Genomic DNA, 14,621 nt, shown 5'->3' with positions numbered 1-14,621 from the left:
CTAATGACATACAGTGACATATTCTTTTAGATAATTATTTAACAGTAAATAAATTAATGCAACAACTGAGAAAACAGAATGAGGAACAAAAGAAGTCATTTCATAACTGATAATATTAAGCATCTTAAATAAAATAATTTTTTTTATTTTAAAATAAAATTTAAAATTATGAAATAATTACCTTTCCACTTCCAACAATTTGGCCGAGGCTACATGATACAGCGCCAAGAAAATCATGATCGGCCAGATTGTGACTGTCTGAATCAACATCATAGACTTCAAAACGAAGTGGTTGTTGTTCTTCAAAACGATATGGCAAATGTATTTTAGCAGCAAAATCTGGATCATGTGAATTCTGTATAACTTCAGTACGGTGATATTCTACCCAACGCTGTTCTCCAAAAGGACGAATATATGTCACGCACATAGGATCTGACTTAGAGAGAACATCTTTACCTTGCAACGACCTACAAAAAATATTAAAATAAAAATAATTTACATATTTTTAATGTTGGTAATATTAAATAATAACACTAACTTTATTTTAATTTTTGCCAGATTAACACAAAATTATTTCTGTTACTCCAGAAAAATGAGCTTATTTTAAGCATAAAAATGAATGAAAAAAGCCTTTAAATATATGTAGAAATAGACATATCTTAGAAATAAATTATAGCATGACTGGAGCAGAATTGGAGAGAAAATGGAACAAAAGATTACTAAAGTTATTTAAATGATGAATTGTTATAAGACAATGAAAAAACTGAACTACACTCAAAGAAAGCTCCATTAAAAAAAAAAAGCCGGCATAGGGTTTCCAGATTTCCCTAGAAACCCTTCCATTTTTATATGTAACCAAATTAACATATAGTATTTAATTAATTACAAATTTGTACCAAATTTCAAATATTTTGGTCAACAGGTTTTTCAGATACAAAAACTATATAGAAATAATATTGAATATCCTTCTACTCCTAAATCTAGTTGACTTGAAAGTTTGGAATTTAAAATAACTTAATAAGTTACTTTTACTAAGGACAGAATGAGACAGTATTTGAATTTGGAGTAAGGGGTTGTGTGTGTGTCTGTTACCATCTACCTCAAAAACTACTGGACTGATTTTAATGTGGTTTTTTGCATTACATAGTATCACTTCAGAGCAGGTTCTTAGATTAGTTTTACGGGTGTAGGCCAACAGAGGATGCTGCAGTAGATATGTTTCTTCAAAATGGCTTTTTAATGTTGTTAAGTCTTTCTAAGTAAATTATTAAATAATTTGCGCCGGTTAAGTATACTTAACCTTTATCATCATCTGCATATAAATGTCCCACTGTTGGGCCCAGGCCTACTATCTTTAAGAAGTAATTTAAATAAAAAATAAAATTTAAAAACCCACGATGAAAGAGGGTTCTCTAAAATGAGTGAAATAATTAAATAACTCAATTTTTACCTCATAATCCTCTGTGACATCGTGATATTGTTTTTAACAAAATAAAATTAAAGATTTTGATTGACTGTCATGCATGACCTGTAGACTGCATAGATGAGCTTTAGTTATCATCATCATAGTTGCGCACGATGGTTAATCAAAATCTTAAATTTTATTGTCTTAAAAACAATATCATAATGTCACGGAGGATTATAAGATAAAAATACAGTTATTTAATTTTTTCACTCTTTTTAGAGGACCTCTTTTTCGTAGTGGGTTTTTTAAAAATTTTAATTTTATTTTTTATCACTGTATTTAGACTCAATTTTCTATGAACACTATACAAAAAGTAAAAAATTTAAGGTAGCAAAAACTCTCTACTTTTTTAATTTTCTCTAAAATTTAATGCCTTTCTGTAGAGTTTTTTTAGTCATTTTTGAAGAATTTATGTCAAGTCAGCCTGCAGATATTAATCAAAATACATGCCAACACAGTTTTTTGGACTAAGATCTTGAAATTTCAACAAAGTACCAATATACTTTCTCTTTATAGCTACATTACTGCAACAGCAATACAGCTATAGCCAGGAAATTAATAACGCTGAGATTTGTATATAAAAATTATATAAAATATACATTCACCAAATACATATTTAACATGCTTTTTCAAGTTCGATAAACTTCACCGATAATTTTAATATACCTTACTAAAGCTTAAGAAGAAATGAAATAATAGTCTTAAGTAAGCTTAAGAGGCACAAGATATAGGTACAATTCATCTTCCTGGAATACACAACCGGACAACAATTCATGTATTAGCTGCACAACAAAGCACACTACTATACTTTGTTAATGTTGATGTATATGTTACATGGAATAATTATAATGGTCTACTCATAAGTAACTTCCAATAATGAAATAACTATATTTAAATATAACAAGCATCCCATGTCATTTTCAATGAGCTAAGTGAGTAATAAACTTGTATGAAGGATGTTTGATAAGTCCATGAAATTATAAAGACGACACAATTTTTCAGGAGCAATTTTATTCTAACAGTTTAGAAATCTTATTCAAACAATATCATTTAACAAAGTATTAAAAATAGGCAGATGTTTCACTTCATCATTTTGCATAAATCTATTTACACCCGGTCTCTTCTTCATATTTAGAAACAAATAATAGTCCTGTTGTGCTAAGTCTTGCTAGTAGAGGCTATGTAGATGAATTTCTACATCCTTTCTACAGAAATTCCTCTTGTTGAAACAGCCCCAAACTGCGCTTAGAAATGTTTACTTGTTCACACTTTTGATAGATTGTGAGAATACGTAGAACCCACCTGTTGTTTATTCATACATAAATATTCAGTAAAATATGATGCACTGGTTCATTTGAGATGTGAATTTCTTAGTGATCTTATGTACTTTCAATCTTCTATTCTCCAACACCACATCATGGATTTTTTTTCAATATTTTCTGTAGTTGTAACATCAACAGGCCCTCTGGAACATTCAGCATCGTTTGTGCTCTTATGACCACTCTGAAAATAACTAAACCACTTCTAAACTGTTCTAATCGATGCAGACTCCCCATAATATTATTCAGTTTGGCTTTAGGTTCCTATCCGGTTTTGCTTTTCAAAAGTAATGTTTGATTATCACATGAATCTTTTGTCTATTTTTCATAAATCACAATACTTGATCGACTCAAACAACTGCTGATAAAATTATGAATGAATCCCACTGAAATGTGGTATATGCTCCAAGCAAAGGTGCAGGAAACTACGAATAACCTTAATGTCTATAAGCACTATCTCTTGACTTTGAGTAATCAAACACCCTCAAGTATGGTCGCATATTGATATGCCAAACCCACAGAAATTCATGTAATATTCAGCCCTAACAATGAAATTTTCACTCTGTTCACTGTAGAAATTGTCCACATTGACAAGTTCATTATATTCCTCAGATGCGTTTCACATCTCATAGTTATAACAAAGACTGGAATGGACAACATAAAACACAAGAAATTAATTTAACGCTTTCTATTGTGAAAAAATGTGTTATATACACCGCTTCACCAGCAAGGGAAAAAACACGGAAATAATTATACTCCCGCTATGAACCGAGAATTATATGCATCAGCCAAAGCAAAGTTGTACAAAATTTTATTTACTAATATAAGTTTTTTATAGAAATACAAAAATATTTATAAAAAATAAAATAAAACATGAATGTAAGCGATAATAAATTTTAAATTAAAATACTGAAAAAATAATAAACAATTGTTAGAAAATGTATTGTTATCATTATTATCAATAAAATGGCATTCATATATCAGTTTATTCAACATTTTAACAAACAATTAAAATTACAAACAGCATATAAGTTAAATAATGATTAATATTAACATAAATATACATTCAGACTGTCTATCTATTCTATCGTTTTGTTTATTGGCAGTAAAACATCATTTCAATTTCCTAGTAGAATCTTAAATCAAATTATTTTGCAACATGTGAGAAACGTCTTTGTGATATTAGCAACAGAATGACATTCTGGAGCAAAGATTTCGTTCTAAATAAATACTGAGAATTTATCACAGATGTAAATTTTATATTAATATTCTATTCAATCCTGACCAAATTTTATTATGAATATCAAAGTTCAATGATGAAAAAATTATTTTCTACTGAGAGCAAGATTATGATGGCGTATAATTTTTTATTGATTGTTATCAAGGTATTATGCTTAGATATGTATAAAAGAATACTACATTTTAAATTATTATTTTAATAATCTACTATTTTGCTGTATAATAATAATATTTAAAATACACAAAATTACATTTCAACATTTCTTTTTTAATGTAGTTTTTGCTAAATGCAATAAATTTCAAAATTAATTAATTAATTAAAAATAGATCTTACAACACAGGTAAAATCTTAACATATTTATTTTTATAATACAAATATCATAAAAAAATAATAAATAAATAAACAATAATACTAATACTGGTTTTCCCTTTTCAGAAGAAGTATACACTTAATTTTTTTATAATTAAAAAATACATTCATATCAAAATTTACACAATACATCAGTATACTCGTACGTGATTTAGAGTAAATTTTACAATTGTATGGAATATTTACATACATGTAGCCAGTTAATCGACTATTTTATTTACAAGAAAGTTGCATTTTTTAATATAAACATAATAAATAAATAAAGCACTCCTAACTAGAAAAATTCTTTTACTGTAGGAATTTTAATCCATGGTTATAGGGTCAATTTCATTATGAATGAACTGGTAATGAATGTATAATGTACACTAAGTGCATAATGTTTTTGATAAACAGCAATATATTAATTTATTACAGCTTGTCCAAGCTAAATTGGCACAGATGTGGTCTAGGCGATGGTTGCCTAGCTAGCGCGGGGGCTATTATATGCTACTCTTACACAGTAGCTACCGAAGGTTTGGAAAATTTAGTACTTTTAAACCGAATCCGAATTTTCGGACAAAAATTGCAAATATCTCAAAAATGGTCGGTCCTAGTGCTCTGAAAAAATGTTTTCGCCTCCCCTCTTTGAGCTTTGGCACTTGAAAAATGATATGATAAAACCACTGCCAACTAAAGAACACAAGTCTTACAAAGAACTGAACTCATACTGAACAAAATTTCATCACATTGAATTACTCATTACTTGACTCACTAACATGTCTATACGTGTCTGGCTTTACATGAAATGACATCATTCGACTGTTTACATATCAAATATAAGTTTTCAGCATGCATCACAATATAAATCAGATGTGAATAAGCAACCATATAGACATACCAACTTAATTGTATTGTTTGTTCTACGAATGATGGAATAAATAAATTTAAGGGGTTGTAACTTAAGAATTACATGATGGGTTGTTTCAGAATACATATTCAGATTCAGCATATAAAATACTATACAGAATACCTACTCTCTTTTCAGTTCTAAATTTTATGTTGACCAGTGTTATCGGCATTTAGATAGGCCAGGCATGCTGATAAGCCAAAGTATTTTAAACTTAATGAAGAAAATGGAAAATTACTTCACTCTTCACCTTCACTAGTACGCATGGCATGAAACGATGGTTACTTTTATCAATGGCTATATTAATTCTGGAAGTGTCATTTGTCAGATATATATAATCATAATGTAATGATGCCGAATATTAATCCACTGTTACTTAACTTACACATTAATTTGTTGCTTGTCACAGATTTTCTTATGGTTGTAGTTCACATAAAGCATCTGAGGTACAATGGCACTGATCAGAGTCTCTTACGGTAACAATATTCACTGTACATTGACTATCTGCAGTAAACAGAGCGAAGGTGTTACTTGTACCTTCTGTGCTTTTATGAGCTTCTTATATGCAACATTATGTTGGCCTAGGCAAGAAAGGAAGCAGGAAACTTCTCCACTCCTTATTTTTCTTAATAAGCTTTTAATAGAATGTTTATTATTGTTAAACTGAATATGCCTGTTTTAGAATTTACTTATATCATGTACTCTTGGATCAATGTCTCTTGCTTCACCTCATTCACCCGCTGGTACAACACCTCACTTTTTCAAAAGAGTAGATTCAGTGGTGCCAATATCCCAGCGGCATCATTTGAGATGGACCTGTAGCTGCAGCACACCATAGGGAAACAATCCTAAAAACCTGGTTGAAAATTCCCAGAGTTCTACTCTTTTTGAATGTAACAGATCAGGTGCTCTGTGCAGCACTCTGGAGAGAACCATCTGTGATATGAACCCCCACTTAGATTTGCAGGGATCCCCTGCAAATTTAACATTATCTCAATACTGCATATGATGCTTAACACACAGCAATACGGCATCAAACAACCAATCAATTTTACAATATTACAAAACTAAATTTTCCCAAAACATGATCATTTTTAATATCATTTTTAACAGACTACAATCAGATTTATTTTAACACTAATGGCTACTCTATACTGACCCTTGCCCACCATTCTATTATTGGAATCTAACAACACATCCTAGTGAAGTAAACCATAGATGTGACAAACTACAGGTGTACTGACTGCTCTAACAATTCCCTGATTGAGACCCTTTCTTTCTTTTTCCTGTTAGCCTCTGGGAATTATCGTTCAGGTATTACTTCAAAGGATGAATGAAGATGATATGTAATGAGTGTAAATGAAGTGTAGTCTTGCACAGTCTCAGTTTGACCATTACTGAGATGTGTGGTTAATTGAAACTCAACCACCAAAGAACACAGGTATCCACAATCTAGTATTAAAATCTGTATAAAAGTAACTGCTTTTACTAGGGCTTGAACACTGGAACTCTCGACTTTCAAATCAGCTGATTTGGGAAGACGTGTTCACCACTATACCAACCTGGTGGGTTTCTGATTGAGACACAAACCAAGCAAACTGCACTGACTTCCAGAATATCATTAAAAAAATCAATCAATATGTAATGTTAAGAAACTGATGTTATTTTGACATACAAAGTACAGTTGTGTGTAGATTCAAGATTATTTGGGAAATAAATTTATTTCTAAACTAAATTATTCAAATGTAAGTCTCTTAAGTCTTTCCCTGCATTCCTTTTCTGTAAAATTGTATGAAGACGAAGATTTATCACCTTTTGCATTTCTTGAGAACAGTATTTTCATGTAGGCAGTGTGTTTTGTAAACTTAACCATATTTTAAAAAAAGTAAAAAAGTCAAAACAAACCAGAAAATAAATAAATAAAATAAACTTTTAGAAGCTCACTAAAAATAAAAAATTATCTTTTTTATTCTTTAAATTCTGACTTTTAAAGTCTTTCCCAAATTAAAAACAACTACTACCTTTAATTTGTCATCGGCTTCTATAAGTTTACATGTATACATGTTGTTTTTTTGTCTTCAGTCATTTGACTGGTTTGAGCAGCTCTCCAAGATTCCCTATCTAGTGCTAGTCGTTTCATTTTGGTACACATCCTACAGCCCTAACAATTTATTTTACATATTCCAAATGTTGCCTGCCTGCACAATTTTTTCCTTTTGTTTGGTTCCTGTAAATGTTACCGATTGTTTGTCTATCTCTGTATTTGAACCCTAATTTTTTTTAAATGCTGAACAATTTAATCCAATATACATTATCAAATGCCTTTTCTAGATCTATAAATGCCAATTATGTTGGTTTGTTTTTCTTTAATCTTCCTTCTACTATTAATGTGAGCCCTAAAATTGCTTCCATTGTCCTTATACTTTTCCTGAAACCAAATTGGTTTTCTCCTAACACTTCTTCCATTTTTCTCTCAATTCTTCTGTACAGAATTTTAGTTAAGATTTTTGATGCATGGCTAGTTAAGCTAATTATTCTGTATCCTTCTCATTTATCTGTTCCTGCTTTCTTTGGTATCATGACAATAACAATCTTTTTGAAGTCTGATGGAACTTCCCCTTTTTCATAAATATTACACACCAGTTTGAATAATCTATCAATCGTTTCCACACCTGCACTGTACAGTAATTCTACAGGTATTCCATCTGTTCCAGGAGCCTTTCTACCATTCAAATCTTTTAATGCTTTCTTAAATTCAGATCTCAGTATTCAACCTCTTCGACTTCCTCTTCTTCCTCTATAACACAATTTTCTAATTCATATCTTCCGTATAACTCTTCATTATATTCCACCCACCTATCGACTTTGTCTTTTCGTATTATAAATCGGTGTACCATCTTTAACACATTACCAGATTTTAATTTATATATCCCAAAATTTTCCTTAACTTTCCTGTATGCTCAGTCTCTTTTACCAATGTTCATTTCTCTTTCCACTTCTGAACATTTTTCTTTAATCCACTCTTCTTTCGCCAGTTTGCACTTCCTGTTTATAGCATTTCTGAATTGTCGATAGTTCCTTTTATTTTCTTCATCACTAGCATTCTTATATTTTCTACCTTCATCCATCAGCTGCAATATATCGTCTGAAATCCAAGGTTTTCTACCGGTTCTCTTTATTCCGTCTAAGTCTGCTTCTGCTGATTTAACAATTTCCTTTTTAACATTCTCCCATTCTTCTTCTATATTTTCTACCTTATCTTTTTTACTCAGACCTCTTGCGATGTCCTCCTCAAAAATCTTCTTTACCTCCTTTTCCTCAAACTTCTCTAAATTCCACTGATTCATCTGACACCTTTTCTTCATGTTTTTAAACCCCAATACATGTTTACATGAATGAAAAGGGATTATTTTCTAATTACTACATTACTTTTTAAGAAGAATATTTATTCTTATTGATATTATTATTATTAGCACCTGCAAAGAATTTCTGGTAATATAATTGAAAAAGTAAATACGTCTACATTTCTTAAAAATGTCAAATTTCAAAATTAAATTCTCAAAAACTATTAAATAAATTAGTTTAATACCATATATATATATATATGACAATTTTCAAAATTAAAAAAAAAAAGAAAAAAGTGTTTTACTTAAAAATAAATCACATTTACAGGCTGCTTTTTAGAGATATAATCATATTTATGCAACAACAAAATAAAAAAAAGAATTAAAATCAAAAAGAGATTTTCCATAGGATAACCCCCAGCAAGGTAGTTCAACTGAAAATACCAAGGGTGCAAACGTAATAGAAAAAGTGAGTGCTTCCATTCCTAAAATATAAAAGTTGACAAAGGGTTACATAATATTTCTGGCTTTCCCTAGACAAATTTTTATTTCAAATATACCATAAGGTTTTTAAATATTAATGACTTTATTACTGGTATCAAAAATCAATCAAATCAATTACAAATAGGAAAACAATTTTGGAAATTGCTTTTAGAAAACAAATTTAGTAACAGATTTTAGAAACTGATTTCTAAGACTGTTCCTAGGGGTTCTGATGATATTTCACAAGACGGTGAAAAAAATACAAAATGGCAACAGAGGGAGAGTGAAACAAAGGACATTCATTCGACATGAACTTTTTTGTTTATTTTAATATCTGTAATCAGTATATACGAGGATCGATCCAGAAATAAGGTTCCCTTTTCTTTTCTTTTTCCTGTTTAGCCTCCGGTAATACCGTTTAGATAATACTTCAGAGGATGATATGTATGAGTGTGAATGAAGTGTAGTCTTGTACATTCTCAGTTCGACCATTCCTGTGATGTGTGGTTAATTGAAACCCAACCACCAAAGAACACCGGTATCCACGATCTAGTATTCAAATCCGTGTAAAAATAACTGGCTTTACTAGGACTTGAACGCTGGAACTCTCTCGGCTGTTCCACTCTCGATTCCGCCTGGCCGCGCTTCGCTGCGCCACTCAGCCTTTGCTCAGCAGCCGTCCGAGATGGAGGTTCGACTTGATCCCGCCAAGTGCGAGATTCGTTCCGTAATTCGTTTTTTGCACGCCAAAGGGACTCCACCCCTGGATATTCATCGTCAGTTGACAGAGGTGTATGTCCGTTCGACACGTCCGAAAGTGGTGCAGGGAGTTTAGTGCCGGCCGGAAGGAAGTCCACGATGAAGAACGGAGTGGAAGACCGTCAGTTTCAGAGGCGGTTATCGAGATGGTCCAATGCGAAGCGTTTCAAAAGAGGAGGATCACCGTTCATGAACTTGTCGCTCGGATTCCTGGGAGTTCTTACGGTACAGTGGAAAGAGCTTTGACTGAAAAATCGGGGTATCACGAGCGTTGTGCTCGACGGGTACCGCGGCTATTGACATCAGAACACAAGGAGAAACGCCTTGACTGTACTCGTCAGTTTCTTCAAAAGTGTCAAGAAGATAAGGAAGGATTGTTGGACTCCATTGTTACGGGACACGAAACGCGGGTGTTTCATTTCGCTCCCGAAACGAAACAGAAAGCCAAACAGCGGCGTCACTCAGGGTCACCGGTCGCAGTCACGGCCAGTGTTTTTTGGGATCGTAAGGGGATACTCCCGATCGATTTCACGGAACCCGGGACAACAATCAACTCAGACAGTTATCGTGCAACACTCAGAAAACTCAGACGAGCTATCCAAAATCGCCGGCGAGGACGACTGACAGCCGATGTGACGCTGCTTCACGACAACGCCCGACCTCACGTCTCCCGTCAAACCCAGGAACTTTTGACACACTTTGGGTGGACCGTCGTGCCCCGCCCGCCTTACAGTCCGGACCTCGTGCCTTGTGATTATCACTTGTTCCCCAAGTTAAAGGAACACTTGATCGGCCAACGCTTCCGGAGCGACGATGAAGTCAAAGAAGAGGTGAAACGCTTCCTCAACGGGTTGGCGGCGGAGTTCTATGACATTGGGATACACAAATTGGAGTACCGTCTACAAAAATGCATAGAAAAAGATGGAGATTATGTAGAAAAATAGAGCAAACGATGCAAATTCAAACGATGCAAATTTTTATGAGAATAAACAATGTTGTCTATTTGTAAAATTGATGGGAACCTTACTTCTGGATCTACCCTCGTATATATATATATATTTATTTATGTTAAATTCCAACATTTTTTGTCAATGGATTTTTGAGTACGAGGTAAAACCTGTTTAAAAATAAAATAGTTGAACATCGCCCAACCCTAAATCCGATTGACTAAAAACATTTGAATTTAAAATAATATGTACTATCGTCATAGAAAAGCTCAGTTTCTATGACCACTACTCAAGAAATTAAAAATAGCCAAAATTATCCAGCTCCTTTTTGTAATTTTGTCCAAAATTTAACCCCAACAATGCTTGTTGGGGTTGCACAGAAGCCAGAAACCGGTTGATCACTCTAAGATTCATCCTCGGTATTTGCTTTACCGGCATATAATTCACGAAATCCTATCGTCCACCTACTCACAGCGCTTCAATCAACAGTTTCATCACCGTAAACGGCTTTTAGACGACAATGAAACTAACGTTCACTTTTCCCATTGTAAAACATTAAATTATAGCACGCTGTTTTAGATGCGTTGTTCTCGACTCCATAACGGTGGCGACACAAGAGAAAATGAAAGAATGCGGGTCAACAAATTTTGAAATGTTAGTTAGCAGGGGAACGAAAATAAAAGATGACAGCACATCTAAAGTTTTGTGCGCATTTTGTTCTCCCGTTATATTCTAGTCTGCATTACATTTCAGCTGCCCTTCATCCTTCTTATAAATATATAAAATGTGTGCGCGCGCGCGTCTAATTAAAGAAACCTGATTTTTTATATATCCTTTTAAAAATATACTTCAATATTTATGAATTAACATTACTTTATCCATACAGATTTTATTCATTCGATACCTTAATATATTTCTATCGCCGTAATTTAATACATATACTCACATGAGATGCCGTAATGTTTATAAATGATCTCGCATAAGATAAAAGTGAATCCTTAAAGGCTTCTTCTTAAAAAAAAGCATAAACCGGTACCACATGCTAGGCTTATTAACAGTGAGGATTGATATATTTGACCCCTTTACCTTGTTTACTGTAGAACTGAAAATACAATGAACATTATTAATCTCGGAAGAGCAAATCAGTACCTCACTTGTACCTCAAACGCTTAAGACGTGTCACAATCATAACAGTTGGCTGTGTAAAATAATCAATTCCCCTTCCTAGTAAACAACATACTGTATACACTTTTTTTCAATCGGAAGGGAAGGTTATTTCATAAAATCACTCTATTTTTATTTCTTTATAAATAAACATACATTTATAACCCCTTAACTATTTTTTTAAAATTAATTTTCTAGTTTGTAATGCTAGTTTAATCAAGTTTTATTCACGTTTATCTTAAACTTGTCAGTTAAATGGTGATATTAAGAAAAAGATGAAAATATTTTAACGATGAAAAACATTTTTGAAAAGTACCACAGATAAGATTCAAAATTGTAATTAATAACATAATTTTTGTACGGGTGTCCCATTTTAATTATCTGGGTAGCTGTGACACAGTATAAAGAAGTTTTAACAACAACTAAATTTCAAGATATTTGTGGTACGATTCAGAGGATCCAACATAAGGAAAATATAAGAGACATAGATGAAATTTTATAGCGATAGAAATATCCACATTGCTTTATGGTAGGCTGTATGGCAAAAAAAAAGAGATCCGAGTAGACATTAAGTTGCCACAATGAAACTTTTACTTGCGGTTCAAGGTCACCGAAGAAAGAACAAGTTATATAATGAAAACGTTAGAAATGAATTAAATTTTAATACCGTGTGGTGTAGGATTGAGCATAACAATGAGAAATGGATACGACACCTGGGTAGAATAACAGATGATAGATTTTTAAGAGGATCCTATTTTATAATTTTTCACATCAAAATACAGGTAGACCTCGAAAACATTACACGAACTGTTATCAAATTTTTTGGAGTTGGAACAGGCAAGTCGTTTAAACCGTGAATGAAGACGACGACGGTATTTGTACACGTACCTGATTTTATTAGTAAATATTTAATAATTATGCCCTTATCCGAATAAACACTTAGATAATTAGTTTATTTGCTTAGTTACACTCAGTACGAGTGTATTCTTACTGTACTGTATACTGAATACATTCAGTATGTTACATCTATTCATCATACTGACCGCACGGTTTAAACGTTTGAAATTTTTATTCGTTCAAACTTGACCGTTCTCCTCGAGCAAAATTTAATAATATTTAAATACGTTTCTAATAAATCTTTAACCGACTTTGGTAATCCTAAACCAAAATATTAGGAAACAAAATATTTAATTTAAGATTTTAAATTAAAAATTAATTTTGAAGCGCGTCAGTTTATCCGTGATTTTCTATTATAATTACTTTGACAAATGAATAATAATAATAATAACAAATAAATATGATTCCACGCTATCTCTAAGTGGAATCACGGTTCTCCCCCTTCCTCAAAGTGAAGAACTTCTATAAAAATTCCCTTCTTTTGTTCAGCTTCCTTCTTTGTTACTAATCTTTTGTTACTTTCAGAGTACAAAATTTATACTGTCGCTACTGATTTAGAGATACGGCTGTAATATTAACAAAAAAAAAAAATATATATATATATATATATATATATATATATATATATATATATTACTTTAGGAAATAATTAATCACAGTTGTAACATAATATTAGAACACTTGTATTTATATACCGTAAAACATACTTACTGCTACCTGAACATCCTTGAGATTATCTACTTCAGGTAGAAAAGAATCCAATTAATAACACAATTATCAATTAAGCTTCGGTTTTCATATTTTAGAGAACTTTTTTTTCTGAAAATGAATTCAGTTCGTACATAGAAATAACTTTTTGTGAAGCGCTACTTCTTGATTACAATCTGTAATATCGATCAGAATATTAAAAAAGAAGGATACGCCCAACAACTGTAACTTCAATTTTTACATAAAAATTTATATTTTAATTCGATTATATTTCTTCTATTTATTTACGAAAATATATATATATATTTTTTTTTCATGACGCCCCTTCGTACACCGGTGCAACGCAACTGCAACCCAACTTGTTTGCAATAGTTGTACGAAAGTCGCACGTTCTTTGTTCTGTCACCGAATGGCTTCGACGGCACGCGGCACTAACTAACCTTATGGTGGCCCTGAAAAGAGCCGTTTTTGTCGTCGATTGGCTTCGACATCTCGTTGTAATTGCTAACTTTACGGTAGCCCTGAGAAGGGCTGTTGTTGTCGAACGGCTTCAACGGTTCGTATTTCATAACTTTGTGAAATTTTTTGCGTTAGCTCTGAGAAGAGCTGTTGGGTCCGTAAGTTGGTATCGGGCGAAGTCGGGGAGTTGCGGCTCGTCCATTGAAGTCCGACCGGGCTTTCCCTCAGCGGCAGTCGGGTCCCCGCTACAGCGTGGCAGTGGTAGCCCCCAGTGTCGGGTCGGCGTCGGTCGTCCTTCGCCGGCGCGGTCGAGGCGGTTTTCCCCGAGCGATCCCACGCTGGGCCGGCTACTGCTGCCGAGTCCGCCGGCCAGGGCGATTGAAGCCCGGCGAGCTAGAGCTGATGCGGGAAGATACCGTCCGCATCCAGCGACTCCCGTCCGACGCTATCGCAGTCACGTTGCACCGGTGGACGAAGAGCCTAATGCGTACGTTGGAATCTGTTCAACTAGTGAACAATAAGCAACCCCCCCCCGGTCACGGCCCAATGATATGAGGATGATATGTAAATGAGGGTGTAGT

At 33.2% G+C, this 14,621-nt stretch overlaps 1 protein-coding gene across 2 annotated transcripts in view; it reads right to left on the bottom strand.

Annotated features, from left to right (window-relative positions):
- Positions 1–14,621, bottom strand: part of LOC142325602 (copine-8-like) — a 131,202-nt gene that overhangs the window by 76,829 nt on the left and 39,752 nt on the right. For both annotated transcript variants that reach the window (XM_075367549.1, XM_075367547.1), the window contains exon 2: positions 182–467. In XM_075367549.1, coding sequence (XP_075223664.1) covers positions 182–467 — 286 coding nt within the window. The remainder of the gene's footprint in view (positions 1–181; positions 468–14,621) is intronic.

Source organism: Lycorma delicatula, chromosome 5 (assembly GCF_047948215.1).
Source record: "Lycorma delicatula isolate Av1 chromosome 5, ASM4794821v1, whole genome shotgun sequence".
Classification (NCBI taxonomy): Eukaryota; Metazoa; Arthropoda; class Insecta; order Hemiptera; family Fulgoridae; genus Lycorma; species Lycorma delicatula.
The sequence above is the reverse complement of the archived record's forward strand: the minus strand, read 5'-3'. Positions and strand labels throughout refer to the sequence as shown.